Here is a 27,959-nt window from a genome sequence, read left to right as displayed (position 1 = left end):
AAAATTACAAGAATTTAGTTTGCAAAAATAAATACATATTTTCCTATTTCTCCCATCTTTTGTTTAATTAATTACGCAGTTGCAAAGTGATAATTAAAAGAATTAGAAAGAATGTCTTATTATCACCCATTAATTGAAGAAATTACAGAAAAAAAAGAAGAGAAGGAACCCCTTTCAAATTTATGTAACTTTGCTTTTTTAAATTGAAGAACAAATATAATAGATACTTAATTCAATTCCATAAAATTATTAGATCTAAATTAGTTTTGTAAGAGAGTTGTTAACTAGTCTATCAAAATTATAGTTGTGAAACATTTTAATTTTTATTGGTATTATTTAATATTTTTAGCAGTGATATCTTTCGGATACATATTTAAAACTAATTAAAATTATTAAAAAAATAGAAGAGGGATTTATATTTAGGTTTTTTTTAACTTAGTTTCTTTTAACATGACTACAGTGTAACCAGGCTTTTCAAACAAGAGAAAAAAGGCTTTGTTTCTTCTCCGTTCACCTTCTATCTCTCTGCGGCGCCTGGTTCCTCTCACGCCAGGCCAGCAGTCGCCGCCGCGGTGCAGCAGCAGTCGCAGCCTCCAACGACGCCGCCACCACTGGGAAGCTGCCAATGCCGTGAAACCAGTGGTCGCCGCCCAGGTTGGTCCTCCGTTTTCTCTTCTCACATCAAATCATTGACTTATATTTTGTTTTTTTGGGGTTGATCTTTATTGTTTGGCACTCCGAATCTGATCCTTAAATTTAATCTGACTCTGTTTCGGTATTATTTATTACTGATTTTTTGCAATAGGTTGGTGTTGAAATTTTGATTTCATTCTGATTTTGTTTGGTGACCAATCTATGTCAGCTTTGATCGTAGACTATTGCATATTGTTATAGACTCGTACTGTTATTTGCATTGCAACTTGCTGCTTGTATGATTTGCTGTGGATTATAGTGCTTATATCATAATCCAATTTCATGTTTGTCCAACCCTCAAGGTTCATCGATATTTGAAAGTGAAGAAAATGCTTAAACATCAGAAGTAATTCTTATAATATTTTTAATAGGTGTTTCTGCATCATGTGTAGTTAAGATTGAGTTACTCTTCAGCAGAGAAATTGTCCTTTTTCTCTTCTATTTCGTGGCAGGCTTGTGCAGGAAACGCTGTGACTTGTGCTAACTGTATCATCAATATAATTCAAAGGATCATAAAACATTATTTCGGAATTGCTGTTTGAACACATTTGGCAGTTTTATTTTATTTATTTTTCAATTGTTAAACGCCATGAGCAGAAGACCCCCACTCCCTCGTCTCCTCCTTAATAATGTCTCTTGTATGAGAAATGCACAGCAAGTTCTGCGTCATGTGAATGTCTCTCTTCATGATGGAGGGGCGCTTGTGCTAACAGGCGCAAATGGATCGGGGAAGACAACTTTCCTGCGTATGTTAGCTGGGTTTTCACGTCCTTCTGCTGGTCAAATCCTTTGGAATGGGCATGACATTCAACAATCCGCAATATTCCACCAATATAAGCTTCAGCTTAACTGGCTCTCTCTCAAGGACGCCATTAATGATAAGTTCACAGTTCTCAACAATGTACAATGGTTTGAACTTCTTGAGAACAAGGAAGGGAAGGCTATGGCTGCTGTGGAGTTGATGGGACTAGGAAGATTAGCGAAAGAAAAACCAAGGATGCTTTCTATGGGCCAGCGCAAAAGACTACAAATTGCCAGGTTGCTGGCAATTGATCGCCCCATATGGTTGCTAGACGAACCTTCAGTTGCATTAGACGAAGAGGGTGTAAAGTTACTTGAGTATATCATCGCAGAACATAGGAAACACGGAGGAATTGTGATTGTGGCGACTCATCTACCCATTGAGATGGAAGATTCCATGGTTTTGAAACTTCCACCAAGGTTTCCAAGGAGGATGACCCATGTGGATATGCTTGATCGGGCGGATATCAGCTAAGGGGCTGTTTGGATGCTTCTTAGAAGCTCTTCTTCTAGGGGCTTCTGTACTGACATAAGCTCTCTATTGTTTAAAAATGAGGTTTGGATGTATATTTTTTTAGCTTTTGAAAAAAGTCCAAAGCTCATAGTATGGCTTCTGTAGTTTATTTGTTGGTTTTAATAAGAAGCTGAATCTCGGTCACATTAGGTCTTTTGATTAAATGAACTCTGTTTCTAGGTTTGTGTGATGCACTAGAGAATGAAATTGGTCATGGTTTTTTCTTTATCTTGACATGGTCTGATACATGGATGTTTTGCGTTGCTTATCAAGGTCCTTGAATTTTAAAGATGATGACTTCCCACTGATACTGAAATCCCTTCCCTTAAGGCTTCTCCAGCGTTCATATTAAGAACGTCCTCGTTGAGAATCTTGCAGATACACCAACAAGAGAAATCATCATACAAGGTAAATTCAACTATTCACAATCCTATAATGGAAAAAACTGAAAAATAAAATCAGAGCAGAACAACTGATTCAGTAAAAAAAAAGCTTAGCAGTAACAAATATACTAGTTTAGAAACGCAAACTGTATGAGTATAAATAGTAGTAAATTATCAGAGAAAAGGAAAAAAAAAAAGAAAAAAAGGGTACAAAGAGGGAAGATCTATTACTAACTACTATACGGGAGGTACGTCAGAGAAAGAGAAGCCTTTGTATCCCTCGTAAGCGTAATACGCAATACGCGTATAGTAGAAACCCGGAATGAACAAGATTGATCCGAGTATCGCAAAGAAGATACCTATGCATCAACGATTGAATTAAAATTGAATAAAAAAGCAATGAAAGAGTTGTTCATTCTGAGAAAGGAATGTTACCGTGAGCGGTGTCGCCGCCGATGTGATAGTAGGACATGAGAGAGCCGATGAGGATGCCTAGGGTTCCGAAGCCGATAAGAGAAATGGCAAGGGCGATCTCTTTTATCGGTTGCTTGTTGCTCTCCGTGAACGGCATCTCCATCATTATGTCCTCATCGGAAATCGAGAACGCGTGATCCACGTACATTTTTCTTCACCTCTCTCTCTCTCTCTCTGTCTCTGTCTCTGTGTTCTTGGATATTCAGATTTGGCTAAGGTTTTTCCAGGATTGACGATACAAATGTCTGTGTTTGTTGAATTCTACTTTGCTTTCATCTTCATTATCCATGCATGATCATCTTATATGATGTAATATTTCTTATAAAACCAACCTCCAATGTCCAATATCAAATAAACTAAAATATCAAGAAATTTATATAATATTTTTTTATTTAATCTGATTTTGAAAAATAATTTAGAGTTTGAATAACACTTATCAGAAAGAAATTATTTTTTCATAAATTAATTTAGCTATCTTTCCATTTTTTTTCTACTCTTTCTTGTTAAAGTTTATTCACACACTCTATTCCATTTAAATTAAATACCTACATGCGTATAAAATTATTGCCCCAATCACGTTTATATAAATATTTATATATTTTTTTGATTTACTTTTTATATGAATCTTTTTTTTTTTCTTCATTTGATAAATTAATTAATTTTATTAATTTGAAAATTGTTTTTTAATCTCTTAGATTAAACATTTTTTTCTGTTTTATATTGAAGAATATGCAATTGTTAATGGTGGTTTACTTCAATATTTTAATGGCTTAATATGATCACTGATGATGTAGCAATTGATGTGTAAGTGTTTGACATGACAAAAAAGTATACTTTGTTTGTTGTGGACAAGTTAACTTAGCTTATGAACACAAGGTTGGTAACTAATCGACTCTTCACCAAAAGTGCTGCTTCTTCCTGCACCTCCATATAGCACCCCTTAAGTTTTATAATTTCAAAAATATATTTTTGTTAAAAAGTTAAATGTTTGAAAGTTTGGTTATGAAGGTGTTTCTGTATATTTTGGATATTGTAATCCGCTTACACTCTAGATTTTACAATTCCCCAATCTAGTAAAATGTTTCCAATTAACCAATTTGTTAATGCAAAATTATATTCTAGATTATGTATTTGGAATGTATTTTTTTAAAAAAATATATTATAGGTTACATAATATCAAGAAGCCAATTTATAATTAGGAACCTTTTCTGGATCGTTAGAATCCAGAAGTATTTTTTTAAAAAATTATTATGAATTACCTAATCCATAAATTTTTTTTTGAATTTTGAAAAATATACGTTCCATATTACATAATCCGGAAATCTTTTCTGAATTCAAGAATAGCTTTCGAATTATGTAATTTGAAATATATTTTTTTCACCGGGTGAATTTGAGGGAATTGATTGAATGAATTTGAGAAAAAAAATATGAAAAAAATAAGGTTATTTGTATTAAGATAAATAAAATAAAAATTAATAAAAATTGTGAGTAATTTGATGGATGTGACTGAAATTTTATTTTATTTTTAACTGATAAAAAATCAAATTACAAATTTATTCTTATATTTAAAAATAATTTAAAAAATTAATTAATTAATTAGTATATTTTAATTGTTTGTAATCAAAACATTGTTTTGGATGATGTGTAAGAATTTATTTTGCAAAAATATGAATTATATAAAATTATCGAAACATAAAAAAAATTATTAATTTTTTTTATTTCAATTAAAAATAAAATTTTAATATTCATAATTATAAAAATATTTGCAGAAAATTAGAAATATAATAACTTTTAATAAATTTCAATAGATAAAAATGTAGATTAAAATTTTTGTGTCATTAAAATCAATTAAAAATTAAATATAAATTACTTTTTTTTATTACTTTTATAAATTTACTTGAATATTGTTTTTAGTTTATAATTTTAATATTTAGATTATTAGTATGAATATTTTATTATTATTATATAAATATATTTATATTAGTATTATTTATTTTATTATTGTATAATATTATTATATATCTATATCATAAAATTTATAACTTAATCGATTATATCTTATATATAATTAATTATAAGCAAAATTTATATATATTAATTATGTATAACATTTATAATGTTATAGAATTTATATATGTAACATCCTAATTTTTACCATATATAATGAAATAAAAGTAAAAGAAGCAATATGTAATTAACATATGAATATATTAAAAAAAAATTCCCTTTTCATAGGAATTTTAATATACACACCAAAAGTTTTAAAAATAAAACAAAAACATTCAAATTAAATCTATCTCATCCTCGAGTTGTTTACTGAGGAGCTCTATTATATGCAATCTCTAGTGTAAAACAATATCATCACATATAAAGAAACAAACACAAACAAAAAACCGGATAAGCTAATTATATAATTTTTTTACATAATTTCAATTTCGAATTAATAAACCTAATTCATCAAGTCTCATACAATTTCTCAAACCATCAAGTGTATGTTAAAATTCATAATTCAACTTTCATATGTCAGACTTGTATTGACTCACAATACATAGACACTTACTCTATTTCCTCTATTTCTGGAAGACTCGTGTGTTGACTTAGACTCAGAGATCTGCACCTGTCATACTATATCATTGTGAGATCCACACAGTTATGTGCATAAATAATATCAATATCATATCTTTCATAATATGACATGGTTAACTCGTATAACAGATCAAGTTAGTTATCTTTCAAACAATTCACCCATTCATATGAACCTACTTCGACTCTCACCACCTAAATAACTTCATCTATATGATTCCATTATCTCAGGAGAGTCAAGATATCTCCTTCTAGACGAATCATTAATCAATGCACATCCTAAACAATCTTAACACAATATTTTCTTTCTTAAAAATACTATGTCTTAATTAAAATTCACATTTTGAATCTCACAATACCCAACGTTAAACAATCAAATCATACCAAAGTTTAAAATTTCCAAAACACATAACAATTCTTTTACTAATCATATAATGAGTTCGTCCGCCGTCAACATTGGTTCAGAACTCTTGGTCCTCGACAAGTTTGACCACATATACATACCCCCACCTATCATAAGTAAAATGTCCTACAAGTGATCATTACTGAATAGTAATTAATATTTAGTCATGTATTCCATTCAACTAAAATAAAATTATAACTTTATATGTTAATAGTTTAAATAAATATACACATGTAAGAGTATTATCCCCACCTTATTATGAAAGGTACCCCAAATACAAAAGGAGAAAGAAACCTCCTAAATTACCCAGTTTAGCTTTCAAGAGGCACGTTATTTTTCAAATTTATGTAAGTTATCTTAAACCAAAAAAAAAAAAAGACCTTCGGTTGTGAATTTCTTCAATTAAGCATTGTATAGCAGTTATTTTCTTTAAAGAACAAAAGAAAAGAACATGAACAATAAAGCTATTTTTACTTTACATATACCTAGACCACATATCCAACCTTATTTAATAAAAACATGAGGAAACCACAACACATGAAATTAAAGTTTCATCAAATGTTAAACCCAATAACTAATTTATCTCAAAAACACAAAAATTCGAATTACAATTAACATAGCAAATCTCCAATTAATCAAACTCAAGTTACTTCAAAAATTGTCACAAACTTTTTTCCAATACATTGAGTAGATAACTATAATACTTTTATTTTTAATATAAATATGTTTAATATTTTTATTTTATAATATAACTAATTATTTTATATGAATATAAAGGAAAAATTGAGAAAAAATTTGATATTTTAATATGTATTACATGAATTTCTTCTAGTCGTTTTATTTTTCTCCCGAACTTTCAAATTTTGTACATGAATCAAAATAAACCTGTTGGGTATTTACTTTTGTATTAAATGAATAAATAGTATTCACTCAAATGATCTAAACTTAGCATTGAAGAACAACTAAGTAAAGAGTACCGATGCTTTTCATGTAAATTAATAAAACATAAATGATACTTTATTAAAAAAACATTTTTCATAAAAAATAAACACAAATATTGACAGATTTGTAATTGGAATAATTTGCGTTGATACCTCCTTTTATTACTATCGAAATTCATGAACTACATCTTATTAACATATAACTAATATTAACTTACAGTCTACAACAACTACAATCAATCACTCATAGAGAGGTTGCGTCTTCATCATGATGCCTTTGGTTTCGGTCACAAGAGGAACAGTGCCAGCATAAGGCTCTGAGTGCATCACCAGCCATACCAATAATTTCTGAGTGTCATATTGCAACAAGACTTGGTCATGTTAATAATCCAGATCAAATTCCGATATGGATCACATTTAGACAGAAAAACGTGCCTGTATTGTGAAAGTTCAAGTTCTACATTTTACCTGTATATACAGTGTATAATAATGTATTTGGTGCGTGGCTACAAAAATGGTATAACTACATATAATCTCAAACACTAAAAATGTTACATTCAACACAAATTCAAAATCACAAAGTACTACTAAACCTAAATTGGGTAATCCGTTAAGAATTATGGTAAAGGAGTTTTGAATGTCTTCATGGAGGAAGGGGAGATTTCAAGAATTTACAAAATCATGCCAGGCAGAAAATTTGGCGGGGACAAACTAAACGAGAATTGTAGTAAAATAATAAGCTTCCAGATTTCTCATCTAGTTACCTATCCACCTCCTTTTCCGGGGTGGTCGCTCTTGTTTGACCTCTGAATCCACTGGATTTTCATATTCGGCAGAAGGCTGAGGTTCATCCTCTAACTTTTTGACAACTACGACCTCTTTCTCACTTGCCATTGGAACCCTGAACCGCTCACTACGCTTCTTCAACTTGTCAACAGTATCAGGGTTCTGATCCTCTAATTCTTTGGCTTTAGCATCCTTAATCTCCACATCTACAAAATCCTTCCCCTCAACTGATAATTGTGGTTGGTGATTGGTATAAATTAACTTAGTAGATTCGTCAACATGTTTCCCAGATTCAGAAGACCTATCATTATTATCCTTATCAAGGTCCTTGAACTTTAAGGAAGATGATGACTTGCTGCTGATACTGAAATCTCTTTCCTTTTGGCTTGTCCAGCGTTCATATTTAGAACGTCCTCGTCCCCGTCCTCTTTGAGAATCTTGCTGTTCATCATCTGAGTTGGCTTCCCCATTCTTTTTTCTGGACAACCGATGTCCTGGAATTTCATCCTCAGCATGTTCTTCATCGCCAGAGCCTTTCATGCCCTTCATAAATAGAAACAGAAGACAATATATAAGTTAGTACCCAGTAATTGTTTACATGCGCTTGAGCTCAATATCAGAAGAGCGATTAAAAAATTATTCCACAATCACTTTTTGGTTCGGAAGAGACAGAAAGAGCAAGGAAAAATGCATTTAAAATCGATGTCCAAAGCTTACTAAGAAATATTAAACCACACTTGTGAAATAAGCATCCAAATTTCACTTTTCCAAGAGTGATATTTCTCAGCCCGAATCCTGCTGAACAAATTAACCTATCTGTCAAATACAATGACATGGCAAGGGAATTCGAAAACCTGGCTAAGGTTCAAGTGCTGACCATGGCGGAAAAAGAGAAAAAAGTGAGATGATGAGCTTTTCAGGTCTAATCAGATTATGCGGAGACGCTAGAGTAATAGAAAGATTTCTTCCAATCATTAACCACGTGAGTGCCATTTCCACAGGGATCAAGCTTAATACTGACAGTGACAGATAATATCAGTCAAAGAAACAATAGCAATCTCTTGTACAAAAACATTAAGGACTAACTACAACCAGTAAAGAAAAAGAAACTTGTTACTTAAAATAATAGATTGGTTCTTAACTGTCTAGATACTTAAGCATGACTCCTATTATGCACTAAATCATAAAGCCTAACTGGAAAAGGACAAAATTTTGCTATAAAAGATCTTATCTTCTGCTTTATCCCTTTCTCCCTAGGCATTAAGTTGGGGAAACAGGAACCGTGTGAATGAAATTAGATACCCGATGCCAAGCCTGTTTTCTATGGTTAGGCACTAATTTACCCATTATATTTACCATTATTATAGAACCATACTCCTACGAGTCGCACATAGAGATGGATAAATTTCGGATAAATTTCAGATAAATCTCACATTTTAAATATATAAGCGTCAAGTATACCTTGAAATTGTTCTGGCCACTTTGAGCTTCTGGACTTTTGTTGGACGTGCCTAAACTACCAGCAATGGGTTCTTTGCTTTTCCTAGAGCCCTCATCCCGCTTTCTCTCGTGAACTCTTTGGGTCTCTAAAGAATTAGTGGCACAATAACCTCGACTACTTGATTTTTCCTCCTTGGATCGCCTTTCCTCACTGTTGTATTGATTTCCACGGAAATAAGCATCATCATGCCCCTTACGATGTGGGCTTTCACCCTTAATTTGATCCGCTGTTTTCAATTGGTCACTGTGTCGCATTGCTTCTCTATGTTGGTATTCTTTCTCCGAAACTTTATGTTCATCCTTAACCCTAACAAGGCCAGTCGATATCTTATCTTCAGCTCCTCGTCCACTTCTTACAGAATCCCGTCCTCCTCTTTCACGCTTGAGTGGATGTTCCTCGCGAGACTGTTTAACCTGATGCCACTCCTCTCTATCTCTCTTCCTATTACCCCTCTCCCTCAGTAGCCAGGCCTCATTTTTTTGTCTGGCAGCATATTGAACATCTAGGTCGTCTCTATTTCTTTGATGATCATCTCTCTTCCGTGGATCCAATACTGAATCCTTTTCTGGCTTGTGCCGACTGACATTTTCTCTATACCCACGTGCAACTTCTTTGGCTACATGCTCCCTCCTAAGATATTCCTCATTCTTCCTCCTCTTGTTACGGAAATCCTCCAAAGCTTCATGCTTATCTTTCAAACTGTCATCTCTTTCTTTGTGTCTTGAGACTCTTGACCTGATATCCTTGTCATATGGAACCCTGTAGCTACCATTATCCAACTGTTTTCTAGAACGAAAGGTATCATCATTGTCGCTTCTCTCATTTTCACGAACCCTACCCCTGTCCCTCTTTCTTGGCTCATCATGTTTAATCCTTTTTCCATAGAGATCGTCATTTCTGCGTTCCCAATCCATGTCAGAGCTAACCCTATCTCTTTGACTATCAAATCCATCAATCCTTAGGTGTGATGGATGTGACGAACTAGGGAGTCTTTCCTTGTGAGGGTATGAATTCTCTCTACTTTTAATCACTGTACCATTTGTCTCTGTTTTTTTACCCCCATCATGCTCTCTTCTATGGAATACCAGCTCATTATCGTCAGATTGCATTTTAATGCTACCCAGATGAACAGACTGTGGATCCTGAACTACTTCAAAACCATCCCATTGCTTATGATAATCTCTGCTGCTTTCTGATTTTGCTTTGCTGTTATCGCTACTTCTTACAGATTTTGAGTCCTCCCAATCACTTCCATCCCCAAGCAAAGGTTGCTCAACTTGAGATGTTATTTTCTCTCTCTCTGCTACCCCATCCTTAATGGTATCTCTGTCGTCCACTGCATTTAAATCAATATCTCCCTTTTCCAACCTGGAAGTTCCATCCGCTGTCCCAGTTTCCTCAAGCTGATTGTTCTGAATGCTAGATTCCTTCACATCCACAACGGCAGGAAATGACAAGTGTGCACTATGTCTACCTTCCATGCTTTCAACTGACTCTTCTTTTTTGTTGTCAACAATTGTCACTTCTTGACTACCAGTAAAACGAGGAGACTGATCACATGCACTTCCTTGCATTTTCCTGCAAATAGAAAACAGAGATGGTGTTAATGAATTGCATAATAGAATAACTGAGCCCATTAGTTGCATACTCATCAAAAACCATCAGGACATGCAAAGAATAACAAAATAAGTTGTTGTCCTTAAAAATGAAAAATTTAACTAACACGCCAACACACCTCTACACTTGAAAAACCATCCCTTCATGTAAGGTTTCTAAGCCTCTAAGATGTTGGACAGTTTTTTTCCTTTTCATTTATATAAAAATTTGACAAATATATTTTTTTACCAAATTATGTTCTACATTGAGCGGTTGCATAAGATTGATCTTAGATTCAACCTTCTTTTTCTCTAAGAGGAGTTGGATATATTTCATTATGTCTGCATTCAATATTTTGATAGGATATGGAATGTTTATGTAAGAAGGATAAGAAGCCGACATGGACCAATTTGGCCTGAACTAATAGTGTTTGTGAAGTAATTGTGTCTTTAGGCAATTCTTTATGGATCCGAATTATCATTTTTTGATCCTATTTCTCTCGTTATGCATTTATTTAGGCAGTTATAAAATATTGTGACAGTTAATGTGTGATAATTTGTGTATGAGCTTTGTAGGTGGTTTCATTGAGTAGTTTTACTAATTGCTGAATGGCAGAGCCTTGTTAGGGTGGAACCGTGTTGTCTATGTCTTGTACTATAATTCTGGCCTAAGATTTCAGTAACAAATACATAATTTATCATGCTTATTCAACTTTAACATTTTCAAAATATGTTGATTTCTCCAATAAAAAAAGTACAATTCAAATTTAACTGTTTAGGAAAATGCCCAGTTGTATACATTACTTTTGTTAATTACACCAAACCTTGCATGAATTAACTAGTTAATTGTGATATCTCATGCCACCCATATATACACACAAACTTAGCTCGCATAAAGGAATCAAAGTGGAATGAAGTTAAAAACGGTTTTAAATTTAACTGGGATTAGCGGAATTATGTATATCTATACAATGTAAAGAACATAATAGGACCCAGGAGTTCGGTACCTAGAGTCAGAGTAGTCCATTGTCTTTCCCTGGGGGAAGGGCAAATTTTCATCTTCTACGGGTATGCTAGTAGGACTGGCTTTCATATTGGGCATTCTTCTTCCAATCAGCTCTCTCTTTTGACCATTAAAATACTTGGACTCTAACCTTGGAATTTCATATCCAGATAGATGGTCGTCACTAAAATCCTTTCTCTGGGGCTCACCACCCTCTTGTTGATCTTGAACATCAACTTTTGCATTGGAATCATCGTCTGCCGGATCCTGTAAAACAATCTGTTCATAAAAATATGGTGAGTAACAAGTACACTGCAGATGTAGGATGCAACAATAAAAGACAAATCTAATTCCAACAAATTGTTAATGACAATCTCAAACCTCAATGATAGCATCTGAATCACGGATTCGAGGAGGTCGGGTGTCAATGGAAGGAAGACGATCACCGGAACCACTTTCCACCTGTATTGCTCTTCCAGTTGGCTGATAAAATGAATAATATCAAGAACTCCTAGCAAGAAAATAAGAAAAGCAGAAAATCCTACAAATATTTTATACTGTAATGACCAGATACAAGCAGGCCAATACGCCCAAAAAAAAAGAAAAAAGAGTATCTGGCCAAAATATAATAGAGGATTTCAATTAATGGTAGAAATACATACAATTGGTGGTCGCATAGGTCCAGAACCTTTTATGATATCATTTTGTCCAACATCTGACTTTACATAGTTAGCATTATTAACAGGAACATGTCTACCAGAAGCAGCAGCTAATTCAGGGGGCAAATCTGGATCATAGTCCTGGAATGAAATCAAGTAGATGATTTAATTTATTTTAAATAAGCACTGGATCTAAACAACTCCCGACAAATGTGATAAGGAACTGTTTCTAGCTAACACTAACATCATTACCTGCTCTGTTCGACCCCTCTCATAAACATGGATCTTGCTTTGCATCGTAGACTCCAGGCGTAGTTGTTCCTAGAAAGTCACAATTATTTTCTCAGTCTAACACTAAATTTCTACTGGAAAAGAATATAAGCAAAAAAATTACCAGTTGTTTGCAATAATCTTTCCAGGTATCGTCATTCAAACCGAAGTTAAAAAAATCTGATACATCAACACCAGGGTATTTCCATGGTTTCTCCTCAAAACTATCAATTTGAACATCAAATATTGTCCTGATAATGAGTGGCAGATTAAATAAGCAATCACTGGGAGATAAATCAGAATAGTAATAAAATGGAGGACGCAGGGGGGGGGGGGGGGGGGATCAAAGGAGGTGTAAACGATTAACAAGATTTGCCCCACAAATATGTCATTCTAATAAAAGTGAATAATGATGACCTTGGTTAACATATTGATCTAACAACATGAAATATAAAGCTCGTTTACTAACCATGTCTACACTTTATACTTCAAATTAAAATTACAAAAAAACTATAAATGTTCATAGAGATCAAAAGGAAAACAAAAAATTATTAGCCTCCTTCCACTCAGAAACCACATGTTTTGGTTTCCAAAGAGTTCTCTCCTAAATGCAATGCAACTCAGATGCTTAACAAAAAGGATTTCTAGTTAGCAATTGACATCAATCTCTTCATTTGGTGTCTTTAACACAGCTAGAGAGACAAATAAAATTGTCAATTAAATTTTACTTTTGAGAAGGAAGCACGAATTCCAATCCACCACCAAAACCCCGTCCTGCTGCACCGTGTCCCCGCATAGGTACTCCAGAACCTGCTTGAAAACCTTTCTGCATGGCAGCAGCACCTTTTATTCCAGCTGGTCTCCAATCCCCTCTGCCATGACCAGCCACAGGATTCATGTTAGCTAGTGGACGAATCTGACTAAGAGGACCTCCTGGAGTAGAACTAGTTGCTGCAGGTATGGATACTGCACCAGTCCTGACATACTACATTACAATTAAAAGTGAAAAATGCAAACCATTAGATACTTAATTATTTTCCATTTCATAATCCATAGTTCACATCTTTATACTTAAACCAAGGAAACAACTTTACGGGTCTAGAGTAAATGAAATATTTAACTCTCTGATGAATGGTATAAAAGATAGACTCATCTCTTCCATAAAAGATTGGTTTTAAGATAAAAAATAATCAATGAACCAGCAGAGAGGAAGTACAACACCTAGCCAAATTTAGAAAACATAATTACTGACAGAATCTATGGAGGCCCAAGTACTTTCGGTTCAAGATGCATAGAAACAAACAATTGTTCACAAGGCAGTAGAATGTGATAGGAGGGCCCCCAACTCACATTTGAAGTTTCATAATGCAATTTTGCTTCCAACCCACAATGAAAATTTTTAACTTCTGCACTGGGATATGAACTTTATACTAAATTCTCTCACAAGCTTACTTTTCGGATAAAAATTACAACACATGAACACACTCATATAACCAAAATCAAGTTCATCTAAAACACGTTGGTAAATGCTCACCCAAATATAATTAATAACCAATATAGTTTGAGCGCATAAACCTTTCAGTGAATTTTTTTGGTTCTAATGTATTTAAAGGTTTCTAGGAAGAAACAAACCCATGGATCAGGTAAAGTAATTTCATGATCACGAATAAAAATCCCAATACATGTGTAGCTCATCACAGAAGAAGACGTCAAGAAACCAAAATGAAACATCAAGTATGTCCATTGATTTAATCCGTTGTCTACTGCATAGCCACTTGATCAGTTGTGCTAACAACAGATGAGGAATGCCAGCAACACACTTTTTCAACATACTGTCTATCGTTAGGTGAATTTTTATATGGGTCACTAAATAAGGGGGTTCCAAAATATATGTAGACTAATTGGAGTGAGATCCACATAAAATTCGTCCAGCAATAGTAAATGTGGGCATAAGAGTGTGTCAAAGAATATGATTCTGGAATTCTCAAACAGAATCCAGTTAATAACCTGTGTCTGCAGCATCTCAAACTGGATTTAATATACATGTCATGAATGATTCTTAAAGGCAACAGCAAATTATAACCAATTTCTGCAGCAAAAATTACCTCATAATTCCTTATAATACACAATTTTTAAAAGGTGACGCAGGCTGAGCAGCATCAACATCCCACATAATTGAAGGTAAATTTTCCATGTTCTTTTACTTATCCTTTTACGCTATGTTTGTGGTTATCGGTGACTCCTCATTGTCCCAAAAATATTAAATTGTTAGGTGAAGGCTCACATATGGTTTTTATATCCCCGTGTCCCTTCACACAAGAGTCATTCGGGCTTTATGCCTGAAACTATCCTAGTAAAACCTTCCTTGTGCTGAAATTATTTAGAAGGATGGGGCCAGCAAAGGTCAAACTTAATTTGCTCATAAAAACTATAACACTGTGGTCCTATTTAAATAAATTTCTCTACAAAATCTTATAGAAAAGAAAATGAAAAGGTAAAATGAATTTAGTTATTTCTTTTCTATAATCTAAAATCAACTTATGCATTTCAGTTGTTAGAGAAGTTAGACAAGACAGTGTCTATTTAAAAGCACAGAAGTTTACTTGAATTTTAAAAGAAACTTAATACATTTTTCCTTCTCATTTTCTTCTTTTAGAAGTGTTTATATAAAAAAAATCCAAACAAAGCCAATGTCTAACATCCGAGAAACTTAATATACTAGGTGAAGGCTTGTGAATGAATTTTATATTTATGAGTGAGTTATTAGTTAGATCTCAGACTCAGAAGAATCATTGCAGTATGGGTGAGTTATTAGTTAGATCTCAGACTCAGAAGAATCATTGCAGTATGGCTTCCCGTTTTAGTTCATGATTCACAGCCGTGCAGTGTCTGGAATCCAGGTGCTCAATTTCCATATCTTTCTGAATTCATTAAACAAAACGAGTCAACGTGGTTTGGACATGTACAAAAAAGGCAACTATAACCATTGGTAAGAGTAGATTGCATGATTTTTAGTTTTGTGAAGAAATATAGAAAGAGATCGAGCAAGACATTGAAAGAAGTCATGAAAAGGAATTTTATGGTAAATAACATCTCAGAATTGGGTTTCCAATTGAACTTAATGGGGTAATACTTTTGGTGGTGGTGTATTCGTCTCAAGTCAAGCAACAAAGATACAAAGATCAAACAATCTCTATTCCCCAGAAAATCAAATAAACATCCTCCAAAGGAATAATTCAGTGAAACTGTTTTGTAGTCTGCACCACCTTATGAAGGAGCATTTATTTGATAAGTTGATTAAAGTTAAGTATGGAAACCGTAAAAATAATTAATGTCAACATTGATTAATATTTAGAGCAATCCATCCATCTTCCTTGAATAGAAAGCTTGATAACAAGCGAGAAGGAAATTAACAGTTATACTTCAAGATTCACCAAAAGCAAATGAACGGGATTACAAAAATCCTGAAAACACCATCATTGTATTTCATTTTCAAGATAAGAGAGACTTATTACAGACTTCTTTCTTATTTTATTTTTTCCTATAAATCAATACCACAATTATTTTCTCTTTTCATTCACAATTCACAAGAAGCAAGGCTGCCAAGTTACCAAGTCATTCAGATAACATATGTCATGCTCGATATATATCCTGTAATCTGCATGTGTCAACTAACATCCATGATCATTTGGTCCTTGAATCCAAGGCTCAGCTAATGTACCCAAGAGGAAAGGATAACAAAACAAAAACTTCAACTAGATTTTTTCATTGGTGTAACTGTGTAACTCACAGTACATAGTAACATTAATAATAACAGAAAAAAATATTACAAAATCTTTTGCATTGGCTTCTTTCTATTTTCTTTCACTTCCTTTTAAGCTTTTCCTTCTTTTTTTTCAGCTATTCACAACAATGAAGCACAAAAGAAACACAACACTAGCTTAATTCGATCATCAAACTTTATTTACTAATATTCTTAAACGTACAATACAATTACAACGCCACTGACCTTAAACTGAGAATGAAAAGGATGATGATAACCCTGATTGCTGTACCCAATTTTCGGCGCAACTGCTTTAACCGACTCTCCCACATCCTTCTTCTCGCCATCAACCGGTTGCGTCGAATTCTCGCCCCAATCGCGCTCCTCCACGTCGCCGGCTGCCGCCGCAACATTGAGGCCACCGTCGTCGCCGGCATCCGGACGGTCGCCGGCATCCAGACGGCCGCCGTCGTCCAACACAATCTGCAAGTCATCCTCGCTGTCATCGCTGTCGTCCCAATCATCAGCCTCGCCGATTTTCCTGGGAGCTTCCACGGCGACGCCTGTTAGCCCCGGAATGAGCGGCTCTTCGTCGATTTCCTCATCCTCGATGTCGAATTTGACGTCCTTGTCGATCAAATCAACGGAAGGTTCCTCGACGGGGTTGGAATTGGCGATTGCGGGTTCCACATGGCGGGGTGGTTGTTGAGGTAATTGTTGGCGATGAATGGGTTGAGCTTTGGAGGGAGAAGGAGAGGAAGGAGCGAAGGGCTGAGGAAGATCTGTGTATAAACCACCGAAGTCATCATCGTCTTCCATGGCGATGGTGTTGGAGAAAGAGTATTGAGGTTAGAAAAAGGGTTTTGTTTTGCTTAGTTGCAAGGTTTGGGAAATGGCAAAGTGCCAAAGCCCAATCTTCATCACCTTCTTAACGTGCCCTTTTATCGTTGCACTTTCATCAAAAAATGCCAACACACAATTTCTCTCCATCACTCCATCTCATTTTTTTAGTTTATACAAATTATAAAATTATATGTCTTTTACTTTTATATTTTATACTACTTTTTATTTGTGCATTTTGGAATAACGGGAAATACATTTTTCTTAAAGACGTGAGAATTTTAAATTTAATTTCAAAAGGAATTTCTTTTTTTAAAATATTTGTACCTTTTATGTTTAATAGTAATTTTATCTATGAAAAAAAATGATATTGCATTTTCTTAAAATATTTTTATTTTATTTTATGATGATAAATTTATTTTAGTCTATATGACCATTTTATAAACACTTCAAACTTAACAAAAACCAAAATCTAAGATTTTCATTCAATTAATTTTATGAAGTATTATTGCTTGTGTTTAAGATAGTTATTTTCATGCGAAACTCAGCAAAATTGAAATATTTTTTATTTACCAAATATTTGTTTTGATAAAAAAATTCTCTATATTTTCTATTTTGTTAACCAAATAGAGAATTAGAGGCTATAGAGAGTATATATTTATGTTTTTATGAATAATTTATCTTCCATTTTTCGGGTATGTGGTGAAAAAGAAAAAGTAACATACATTTTCTAATTTTAATGAAAGAGAAAGACCTCTCAGAAGTTATTTTATTATTTACTATCAAATAGAAAAATAGGATGATGACAAATTAATCCAAATATATGAAAAATACATGAATTTGTCTCTATATTAATAAAAAATTATATTTATTGGATATGGATATGAATAGATGTAATATTTAATTTTTTTAAATTAGATTGAGAGACAAAACTATGCAGGTGTTTGTCTCATGTTGATCCTCATATCTGTTTATATTTTAAATTATTAAAATATTATTTAGTTTATTAGGTTTTCTAAAATATATTTTTTGACTATTCTATTTAATATTTTGTTTTGATTCATCTAAATAATCATTCTTTCATTATACAAATTTTAATTATCTTTCAATTATTAAGTTTAATTAAATTTTCAATGAATTTTTCCTTTCATCAAAATCTCAAATTTCCATTTCTTTTTTCTTTGTATGGTTTTAAGTAATGTATTGTATTTTAGAAAATATGTAAACCTCAATTTTGAAATAATGTACAGATAAACATTTGATTATTTATGTTTTCTTTAATATCTTTATTTGTTTTTTTTTTCACTTCTCTCAACCTTTACAAAAGTAATTGATGTTGAATTGTCATGAAATCTTAATTACATTTAATTGTTTACTCTTTTTAACTATTTATTGAATTATTATTTGATATTTTATTTTAAGATATGTGTAATTTCTTTATTGAAATTTTATATTACAATAAATTATGTTTATCTCTTTAACCTTGAATCTTAATGTTTCTTTTATTGTGATTGTTAATAAAAATAAAATATTTAAAACAATATATAAGCTGGTATAGATACAAATTCGAGAATACCTAGAAAAAACACAAATTTATGACAAATATAAATTAATATTTTATAAACAAAAATAAATATAATTAAACATGCATTATCTCTGTAGTTCTCATTTCTACTTTGAAATGCTAAAAGTTATGTTAAGTTGAGGTTTTTGTTTTTTGTTTTATTGAAATGCAATGAAAAAAAAAGGCACACATATGGTAAAGGGAGGATATACTATTTTGTAATTTTTGTTGTAATCTTTTAATTGGATAGTTGTACCTTTAATAAATAAATAAAATATAATTTTATTTATTTTAAAATAAACAATTAAATAACTTACTTTTATTTCAAAATAAATAAATAGTTTTTTTAAATAACGGTTATATAATTTTTTAATACTATTTTATAAAATTATATGTATATATTTTTAAATTGAATTATTTTTTTGTTTTTAATTAATTATTCATAAAAATAATAAAATTATATTTTTTTAATATAATAAAAATATATATGCGCAAGTGCATCTATTTTTGCATATAAAGAGGGTATATATATATATATATATATATATATATATATATATATATATATATATATATATATATATATATATATATAAAAGAGGTATTCCTTTTAACCTAAAACAACTATAATGAGTTGCTTTTAAACTGTTTATTTTAATTTAATTTGAATTTTTCATTTTATTGAATATTAACTATTAAGATTGAGTACTTATAATATTATACTGCGAGTTTTGTTTTCCAATTTTTGTATGTCTTTCTGTTTGCTGCAATTTTCATAATCTCGTCCAGTAAATAGTTTATAACTGGGTAGAAAATTAAGTAAGAGTTGTAAAATAATAATAATGACTTTTTTATTTTATAAATTAACTTAAATGAAAAAATTTAGTCAAAAGATAAAAATATATTAAATTGACTGATTGAGTGACAAGTTAGATAAGATTTGAGTTAAACAAAATAGTCAGATGTCTAGTACAGAGATATAAAAATATCATAACAGTGAAATTTATTTAATAATAAATAAGTTATGAATTTTTTTTTAAATTGTTTAATTGACAAAATAATTAGACATTATGATTCTAAAATATGGAAACAATAGTATCTTTGATTCCTAATATCTCTTATTCCCAATATAAATTGTTTAAGTATATTTTTGTTATATTTAGATTTGTTGTGATATAAGCTAGTCCAGTGACTAGTTGATAATTGTTAAACTTGTATGTTACATGTCAATTAGTTAGCTAGTTTGTGTAATATATGAATAGATATTTTTGTAATCACAAAATCATTTACATTAATCTCAAATACTTTCATCAATTTTCAAGATGACAGAAGAAATAACTAGATCCCAAATATAATATGAAATAAACTTACCATGTTTTTTTTTACTAGAATTTGTGTAACTTTATAGTTTAATTATTAAAATAAATAAAATTTTAAAATTTATCAAAATAAATAAGTTGCGTTCTCTTAATAAAATTTTAATTAATAGAGAAATCATGTGATTTATTTATAATAAAATCATGTCAACTTCATATCAATTAACTATTTTGATAAAAATTTTAAATTTTATCTATTTAAATACAACTTGTGAAATTACTCTATTTTGATAATAAAAAAAATTATCATTATTATCCTTAATCTTTTCACACCATATTTTATTCAAATTTCAATCAAAACACCAATTATCAACCAATAACACATCACTATTTATAATAAAGTCGTATAATCTTGACATGATTTATTTATAATAAAATTGTGTCAACTTGATATCACTTAACTATTTTGATAATTTTATCTATTTAAATACAATCTATAAAATTACCTATTTTGGTAAAAAAAATCAATTCTATCATTATCATCCTTAATCTTTTCCACACCATATTTTATCCAAATTTCAATCAAAACACCAATTACCAACCAATAACACATCACTAATGTGATTACTTTTTTGCAAACTATAACTTTACCTTTGAGATTCAACCAATAATCATCCAAGAGTGTAACTCTCTAAGATTTAACCCAAAATCCTCCAATAACCTCTTCCCACTAAGCACCCATAGGTTTACCTCTAAAATTCAACAAAGAATTCTTCAATTCTTTCTTAACCCAACTCAACCAGTCATTTTACTCGTCCTCTAAACCATAAAACAACACCAAAAGCACATTGTCCTTCTTATTCTTCTTCACACCTTCATTAGAGTTTATTGAAAGCTTGAGTAGAAAAATCCATTAACCCCAGAACCCCACAATGATTTCCATTGGATTCAAAGTTATTTTACTGTCATACTAATTTTTAGCAGTAAACCTTTTTGCATAGATTTGTTGTTTAGTTTCGTTATTTTGAACTTGTATTGGTAAATATTGTTAGAGTGTGTGGCCAAAACACTAGAGGGTGAATTATTTTCATAAGATTTTCTCAAAGATTGAAATTACATAAATTCAACAGGTTGTTTTCTCGAAACAACAAGTGTTTATACCAGTAGAAAAAAAAAACAATGTTAAAAATAATGTATAAGAGAAGGGATATAGAGATTCACACAAAGAGGTTTATACTTATTGACTCTTAACCAAAAGTTACATCCAGTCCTCAGCTAACCATTGAGAATTCACTATGTAATCAAACCTAGATTACAAACATACACCACTCATTGGCAACATCAACATCACAGTTTTCAGAAACCATTTCTGAAACTGCCTTACACAAAATTACACAGAATTACACGGTTCAAAAGAAGGAAATCGAGTACACCTGGGCTTCAAAGTATACAAAAACCTAGTCTTATTCCACAAACAAGTGATGATCCAAAATTCTTGATTCTCTTGAAAACGTTTTTTATAAGCTCTCTATCTTAAGTTCTTGAAAAGATCATAAAACAATCTTTATATAAACTCAATAAAGTGGTTAAAACTGATAGATCATAATTCAAAAGCAATTGGAATAATTTAAAAGCAGTTTGGAACTCTTAACCAAATTTTGTTAGAAAAACAACAAATTGTTTTACAAAACAATTGATTGAAATAATTTTTCTGTTAAGGATTTCACATAAAACAACTAATTGTTTTATCGAAATAACTGGTTGTTTCAATTTGACAACAAAGAAAAAATAAAGCAAACCTTTTTCAAAACCACTAAGTGTCAAACAACCAATTGTTTCAACAATTCAACTGGTTGAAAAAACTTGTTATAGTCTTAAGACCTTTGAGTATAAGCTTTTTCAACATATTGATTTGAAAAACAATTGACTAAAATTTCACAACTTTTTAAAAAACACTTCTTTTAAAAGAGATAAAGAATCAAGTGAGTTTGGATCAATACGAGGTGTGAATTATCAAGTCAGAAACTACTAAACCACGCACACATATATCAACAATTTCTTAAAGTCTTCTACACAGATTTGGAGACATCAAAACATCTTGTTTAACAAATATGAATATTAAGTTTTGTTTTTTTATCAGCAATGAATAAATATAATTAAATGAGACACTTCAAGGATGTCTCAACCCTTATACATTAAAAGTCCCAACCTATCCAGAGGAGCTTCCATTTGATAGTACAAGGCTCAACTGCTCCAAACAACTTTTAACCAATGGTTGGCCAATCCATACATTCATGCTTAGCCCCCTATACTAAGGAACCAACCTATCTAGCAGTTGCAACCCCTTTAGTAGTCTACCTAATCCAAAACCAAAAACTTAAGCCACCTTTTGCTAAAAATTCGGGTCCCCCTTGTTCCTTGAGATTTATACACTGCTTAGGAACGATTGGACAAACCTTCTGCTTCTTAATTCTTCAGATCACTCGAGGACACCACAATTTTTCTACACTATAAACCATAGGTTGATGACTACAAAGACTTTGCATTGTGGCTTCAACTACCTAAAGATTGCATTTGGTTTCACACTCTGATGAATGCTTAGTTTCCATTCCTTCTTTTCACTGAGAACTTCTTCATTCCTCCATATTATCTAAACTTTGCCTTTGTTTGTGTCTTTGATGTTCTTTTGTGTTTTCTGCTACCTTCCTTTCATTTCCAACCTTTACCAGCTTCATCAATACTCTATCTCTTCTCTTTCAATTCCTTTTCCAACATTCTCCTTCTATAATTTCCTTCTCTACCTAATTTCTATTTTTCTCCTTGTGCCATTTCTTGCCAACAGAAATAAAACCAGATTTGTGTACTGCGAAACCTTCCCTTTAGCCCCAATTGCACCTTCATTCCTTCTAATACTTTGGTTTTTCAAACTAGATCCCAAACTGCACATTCCCAAACTTCTGCATAATTAGGTGTAGGAGCAAGAACAACACCTTAAATCTCACTCTATCCCCCACTCTAATCCTTAAGCCTTCTTTTCTTTACTACTTACTTCTTCACCTATATACAAAGAAAACCCATCAGTAACACCTATTTAGGACACACAGGTTACAAGTGTTGACTTTAACTATCACACACCCACATAACAACAACTTGATCTTTGAAGGACTTGCAAAATTCATACTAAGCAGACAATTTAAAGGATACATCACCCAATCAGAATAAGCAAAGGTGAAGTTTATAACTTTTCTCTTCATCCAAGACCATACTTGTAGCTGTGCTAGTAAAGATTTTGTCCGGGTCCACCCTCCATCCTTTAAAAAGAACCACATTTCTTTGATACCACATACTCCATACAATTGTTGCCCACATACCTCTCCACACATTATTCCTCTGTGTATCAAACTGTAGCAGAGAAAACTAAACCAAGTGTTGCTTAAGGTTGTTATGATTCACCATTTGTGTTCCCACCCAATTGGATACCTTCGACCAAACCAAATGTGCTATCGCATATTCCAAAAAGAGATGATGTATTGTTTCATCTGCTTGGCGAGGGACAAAAAAATGTGGGAGTAAATACCCCTATTTTCAAAAGATTCATCTTTGTCGAAACTTTTCCTTAAGGACTCTCCAAGCTAATATTAAAGCATTAAGCATGACTTTAATTTCCCACAAAACTTCCATAGCTACCTCAATAATTAAGTTGTTCTTATATTTAACAATTTGTTTCATCTAAGTTCAGAAATACACTCATATTCTAACACTTTGATTAGGAATAATAAGTATTCTGACGGTTGATTATTTGTTTCATTCATGTTTATACATAAATTCACTAATCTTACCTATTTAGAATGACGAAAGAAGATTGTAGAAAGAAAAAATAAATGAGAAAAGACTATTGCAAAAAAGGAAAAATACAAAAATAAATAAATAAAATGCATCTATACTATTGTATGAGAAAAATTTATAATTATTTTTTACCTCATTTTTAACTACATAATTCTATCATTTTTAAAATATATTTTTCACAGGCACATATATTTTTATAAATCAATGATAAAGCAAAAGAAGTTAAAATGATTTGTAAGACTATTTAATAAAAAAGTTATGTGATATATTAATATATATGTTATTTTATATTATTTTTATTATTATCTAAACATAATATTTTATTAACTGGAGAAAGGTGGCTTAATTAATAAAACTTTATAAATTAGTATTTATAAAGGAAAGCAGATGAGTGAAGTTGAAGAGAGAAGTGTGATTTGTTAGGAGAGTGGATGCATGCCTCTTCCATTTCCTCCCCAACAGGTGCAAGTGTTGCGCACTCTCCTTCACTGCACTGTCAACAAAGAACTTTCGAGAGGTCGTGTTTTGCACGCTCGCATTCTAAGAGACGGTTCTTTCTCCTTCACTCACCTCGCCAACGCCGTCATCAACCTCTACGCCAAGTGCGGTCACTTAGCAGAAGCCAATCTGGTATTCGACAACATCGTCCACAAAGACGTTGTTTCATGGAACTGTCTCATCAATGCATTCTCCCAACAACAAGCCCACTCCTCCTCTTCTCACGTCATGCGCCTCTTTCACCGCATGATGGCCTGCACCACCGTCCCCAACGCTCACACCTTCGCGGGCGTCTTCACCGCCGCCTCCAACCTCGCCGACGTCAGCGCCGGCCGCCTGGCACACGCCCTCGCCGTAAAAACGGCCTGCTCCGAGGACGTTTTCGCCGCGAGTTCGCTTCTCAACTTGTACTGCAAAACGGGTCTCGTTGCGGAGGCGCGTGAGCTGTTTGACGAAATGCCTGTGAGGAATGCGGTTTCTTGGGCTACCATGATTTCTGGGTATGCTTCTAAGGAGTTTGTTTATGAGGCTTTTGAGCTCTTTGAACTCTTGCGTCGTGAAAAAGAGGGTGACAATGAAAATGAGTTTGTGTTCACTAGTGTTCTTAGTGCTTTGACTTGTCACGTGTTTGTGGATACTGGAAGGCAGGTTCATTCTCTTGCGGTGAAAAACGGGTTGGTTTGCTTTGTCTCTGTGGGGAATGCTCTTGTGACGATGTATGCGAAGTGTGGGAGCTTGGAGGATGCGCTCAAGACTTTTGAGCTGTCGGGGAATAAGAATTCGATCACTTGGTCGGCTATGGTTACTGGTTTTGCTCAGAGTGGGGATGCTGATAAGGCTTTGAAACTGTTTTATAATATGCATCACTCTGGAGTTTTGCCTAGTGAGTATACTCTTGTTGGGGTGATTAATGCTTGTAGTGATGTTTGTGCTACTGTGGAAGGGAGACAAATGCATGGCTATTCCTTGAAGCTGGGGTATGAACTGCAGTTGTATGTTTTGTCGGCTTTGGTGGACATGTATGCGAAATGTGGTAGTATAGGGGATGCTCGGAAGGGTTTTGAGTATATTCAACAACCTGATGTTGTTCTTTGGACTTCAATCATAACGGGTTATGTACAAAATGGGGATTATGAAGGTGCTTTGAATCTGTACGGTAAGATGCAGATGGGGCGAGTTATCCCCAACGATTTAACTATGGCGAGTGTTCTAAAGGCTTGTTCTAACTTGGCGGCTTTAGATCAGGGAAAGCAAATGCATGCCGGGATTATTAAGTATGGTTTTAGCCTGGAAATTCCGATTGGAAGTGCTCTTTCTGCCATGTACGCAAAGTGTGGAAGTTTGGATGACGGATGCCGCATCTTTTGGAGGATGCCTTCCAGAGATGTAATTTCATGGAATGCAATGATATCTGGACTTTCTCAAAATGGTCGCGGCATTGAAGCCTTGAAGTTGTTTGAAGAGATGTGCTCGGAGGGAACAAAGCCTGATAGTGTCACATTTGTGAATCTTCTCTCTGCTTGTAGTCATATGGGTTTGGTGGACAGAGGGTGGGTTTATTTTAAGATGATGTTTGATGAGTTTAACATTGCTCCTACGGTAGAGCACTATGCTTGCATGGTTGATATCTTGAGCCGTGCTGGACAACTCAATGAAGCAAAAGAATTCATTGAATCAGCAACGGTTGATCATTGTCTGTGTCTGTGGCGCATATTATTAGGGGCCTGTAAGAACCATCGTAACTATGATCTTGGTGCTTATGCTGGAGAGAAACTAATGGAGTTAGGCTCGCCAGAATCGTCAGCTTATGTGTTGTTATCGAGTATATATACGGCTTTAGGAAAATGGGAAGATGTGGAGCGTGTCCGGGGGATGATGAAGACCCGAGGGGTGACTAAAGAACCTGGTTGTAGCTGGATTGAGTTGAAAAGTTTGACCCATGTATTTGTTGTTGGAGACAATATGCACCCACAAATTGATGAAATAAGGTTGGCGTTAAAACTGTTGACCAAGGTAATGAAAGATGAAGGATATCAACCTCTTCTTGATCCATTGCTTCCTGAAATTATAAGTAATGGTTTGAAAGGTATTATTTGATAAAAGTTCCCATTCTTTACCAAACAATTTTACAATTAATCGATGCAGTGATTTTTCTTTTGTTGTTTGGATTGGACCTTGGGGTATAATTTATTTCTACTGATAAAAAAAGCTTCTTAGTAAAGTAACTGTATTGAAAATTTGAGATAAACACGATCTGCATCTGAACAAGCATAATCTTGTCTTTAAATTTATTTGGTCCTCCTGCTTGCCTTTTCTTCTTGATATATTGGTTTTATTCCAATTCTTAATTTTTTTATTTTCACTTTATTTTCATTTCCCTTATTCATGTAGATCAAGAAGTCAGCGATGAGATACAACTCAGGGTTTGTGGTGGCTTGTAGCAAGATTGAGGAGATCATGAACTCATGCATGATGTAAGAATATTGTTCATTATATTCAGAAACCTATCTTTTATGGTCCCCCTTTTATATCAATTCGTTGATTGAGATATTTGAAGATTGCTTCTACGTATATTTTTGAAGTAATTTGTCCTCTTTCTGTTTTGCATCTACAAAGAAGTTTCTTTATTTTAAAAGATTGTAGGTTACCATTGATTACTCCAGCCCTTGAAGTCATCATTTGGTAACTATTCTTTTTTTCCCTTCATCAAAATCTCAAATTAATGGTGATATATTGCATTTCAGGATGGCATTTAACCACTAAGTTGCAATCAGTGCATTGCTGTTGTTGTCTTGTGCTTTTTTTTGGTTGGTTAGCCGAGAGGATTGTCAAATCATCAAGAAGGATGGTAATTTACAAGCCAATGATTAAAAAATCTAGCCCACATCCAAAAGTTTCAAGCTGCGACTGTTTATGGGGCACATACATGAATGACGATCAGGAACCCGAAGAAAGAGGTCAGTAGCCATTTAATCCTCTTAGGTCAATCGGTGGACCCTAAGAGTGAAGCGGACAGTGAGTTAACAAATTATACTTGCTTGTGTTCCTGCTATATAATGCGTTGGGTCATTTGTACTTCAGGCAATTTTATGAGCTAGCAATATCTTAGATTGCAAGGCGTTCTTTTGGTTTGTTTAAATAGACCAAGCTCATATTATCATATATGCCAAAAAGAAAACCTAAGGTCATAAAGTTTTTTTGTTCCTTGACTTTCATATTGCTTGCTTTAAGTGAAAGTTTCCACACACCGAAGATGTTCATTAAAACCACACAGATGGAAAATTTGTTTTGCTAAATCCTGCTTCACTGTTGGAATCCATGGATCATTATCATCTTCAATTTGCACTTGCTGTCTGTGCATATAGTTTTATACACAGGACAATCCTCAACGGCTGAGCTCAATAATTCGAGGATAGGATTTTTCAGCAATGGCAACAACCTGCGTCCTTCTCATTAATTGCAGTAATATTTACTGATTAGTGTAATTACACGATCTACAAATAAGTTATTTATTTTGATTCTTGAA

At 33.0% G+C, this 27,959-nt stretch overlaps 4 protein-coding genes across 8 annotated transcripts; 2 read left to right on the top strand and 2 right to left on the bottom strand.

The window, feature by feature from the left end:
• Nucleotides 1-513: 513 nt before the first annotated feature.
• On the top strand, nt 514-2,236 carry LOC137807458 (ABC transporter I family member 1). Its single transcript, XM_068608118.1, has 2 exons — nt 514-654; nt 1,146-2,236. The coding sequence occupies exon 2, from the start codon at nt 1,283-1,285 to the stop codon at nt 1,967-1,969; it is 687 nt and encodes a 228-aa protein (XP_068464219.1). The 5' UTR covers nt 514-654; nt 1,146-1,282; the 3' UTR covers nt 1,970-2,236.
• A 218-nt stretch (nt 2,237-2,454) lies between these two features.
• LOC137807459 (uncharacterized) lies at nt 2,455-3,140 on the bottom strand. The gene is made up of 2 exons (XM_068608119.1): nt 2,827-3,140; nt 2,455-2,750 (listed from the first exon to the last, which is right to left on the bottom strand). Exons 1-2 carry the CDS (start codon nt 3,011-3,013, stop codon nt 2,629-2,631), a joined length of 309 nt encoding a protein of 102 aa, XP_068464220.1. The 5' UTR covers nt 3,014-3,140; the 3' UTR covers nt 2,455-2,628.
• A 4,068-nt stretch (nt 3,141-7,208) lies between these two features.
• LOC137807457 (FIP1[V]-like protein) lies at nt 7,209-17,370 on the bottom strand. Of its 4 annotated transcripts, none has more exons than XR_011080525.1 (11): nt 16,616-17,370; nt 13,335-13,591; nt 12,731-12,857; nt 12,590-12,657; nt 12,340-12,490; nt 12,059-12,160; nt 11,682-11,956; nt 9,040-10,657; nt 8,456-8,594; nt 8,296-8,376; nt 7,209-8,121 (listed from the first exon to the last, which is right to left on the bottom strand). XR_011080525.1 is itself a non-coding variant. In XM_068608117.1 (9 exons), exons 1-9 carry the CDS (start codon nt 17,186-17,188, stop codon nt 7,549-7,551), a joined length of 3,732 nt encoding a protein of 1,243 aa, XP_068464218.1. In that variant the 5' UTR covers nt 17,189-17,370; the 3' UTR covers nt 7,209-7,548. The 4 variants fall into 4 exon arrangements, 2 of the variants coding, with proteins under 2 accessions (XP_068464218.1, XP_068464217.1); XR_011080526.1 differs by having other exon boundaries at nt 8,296-8,373; XM_068608117.1 differs by lacking the exons at nt 8,296-8,376; nt 8,456-8,594 and having other exon boundaries at nt 12,340-12,477; nt 12,589-12,657.
• A 6,943-nt stretch (nt 17,371-24,313) lies between these two features.
• Nucleotides 24,314-27,959, top strand: LOC137807456 (pentatricopeptide repeat-containing protein At2g33680). 2 transcript variants are annotated; one of them, XM_068608113.1, is made up of 3 exons: nt 24,314-26,519; nt 26,825-26,907; nt 27,178-27,959. In XM_068608113.1, the coding sequence occupies exons 1-2, from the start codon at nt 24,371-24,373 to the stop codon at nt 26,872-26,874; spliced, it is 2,199 nt and encodes a 732-aa protein (XP_068464214.1). In that variant the 5' UTR covers nt 24,314-24,370; the 3' UTR covers nt 26,875-26,907; nt 27,178-27,959. The 2 variants fall into 2 exon arrangements, with proteins under 2 accessions (XP_068464214.1, XP_068464216.1); XM_068608115.1 differs by having other exon boundaries at nt 24,317-26,446.

Source organism: Phaseolus vulgaris, chromosome 3 (assembly GCF_000499845.2).
Source record: "Phaseolus vulgaris cultivar G19833 chromosome 3, P. vulgaris v2.0, whole genome shotgun sequence".
NCBI classification, from domain to species: Eukaryota; Viridiplantae; Streptophyta; class Magnoliopsida; order Fabales; family Fabaceae; genus Phaseolus; species Phaseolus vulgaris.
The sequence above is the reverse complement of the archived record's forward strand: the minus strand, read 5'-3'. Positions and strand labels throughout refer to the sequence as shown.

What these genes read in the sequence shown, in the direction of transcription:
- LOC137807456 (XM_068608113.1), top strand. Translation starts at nt 24,371, where the DNA reads ATGCCTCTTCCATTTCCTCCCCAACAGGTGCAAGTGTTGCGCACTCTC. An exon ending in TATAAGTAATGGTTTGAAAG is followed by an intron (nt 26,520 to 26,824) that starts GTATTATTTGAT and finishes TTATTCATGTAG; the next exon opens with ATCAAGAAGTCAGCGATGAG.
- LOC137807458 (XM_068608118.1), top strand. Translation starts at nt 1,283, where the DNA reads ATGAGCAGAAGACCCCCACTCCCTCGTCTCCTCCTTAATAATGTCTCT.
- LOC137807457 (XM_068608116.1), bottom strand. Translation starts at nt 17,188, where the DNA reads ATGGAAGACGATGATGACTTCGGTGGTTTATACACAGATCTTCCTCAG. An exon ending in CTTTTCATTCTCAGTTTAAG is followed by an intron (nt 13,592 to 16,615) that starts GTCAGTGGCGTT and finishes ATTGTAATGTAG; the next exon opens with TATGTCAGGACTGGTGCAGT. An exon ending in AAGATTATTGCAAACAACTG is followed by an intron (nt 12,658 to 12,730) that starts GTAATTTTTTTG and finishes GTGACTTTCTAG; the next exon opens with GAACAACTACGCCTGGAGTC.
- LOC137807459 (XM_068608119.1), bottom strand. Translation starts at nt 3,013, where the DNA reads ATGTACGTGGATCACGCGTTCTCGATTTCCGATGAGGACATAATGATG. An exon ending in CGGCGGCGACACCGCTCACG is followed by an intron (nt 2,751 to 2,826) that starts GTAACATTCCTT and finishes GTTGATGCATAG; the next exon opens with GTATCTTCTTTGCGATACTC.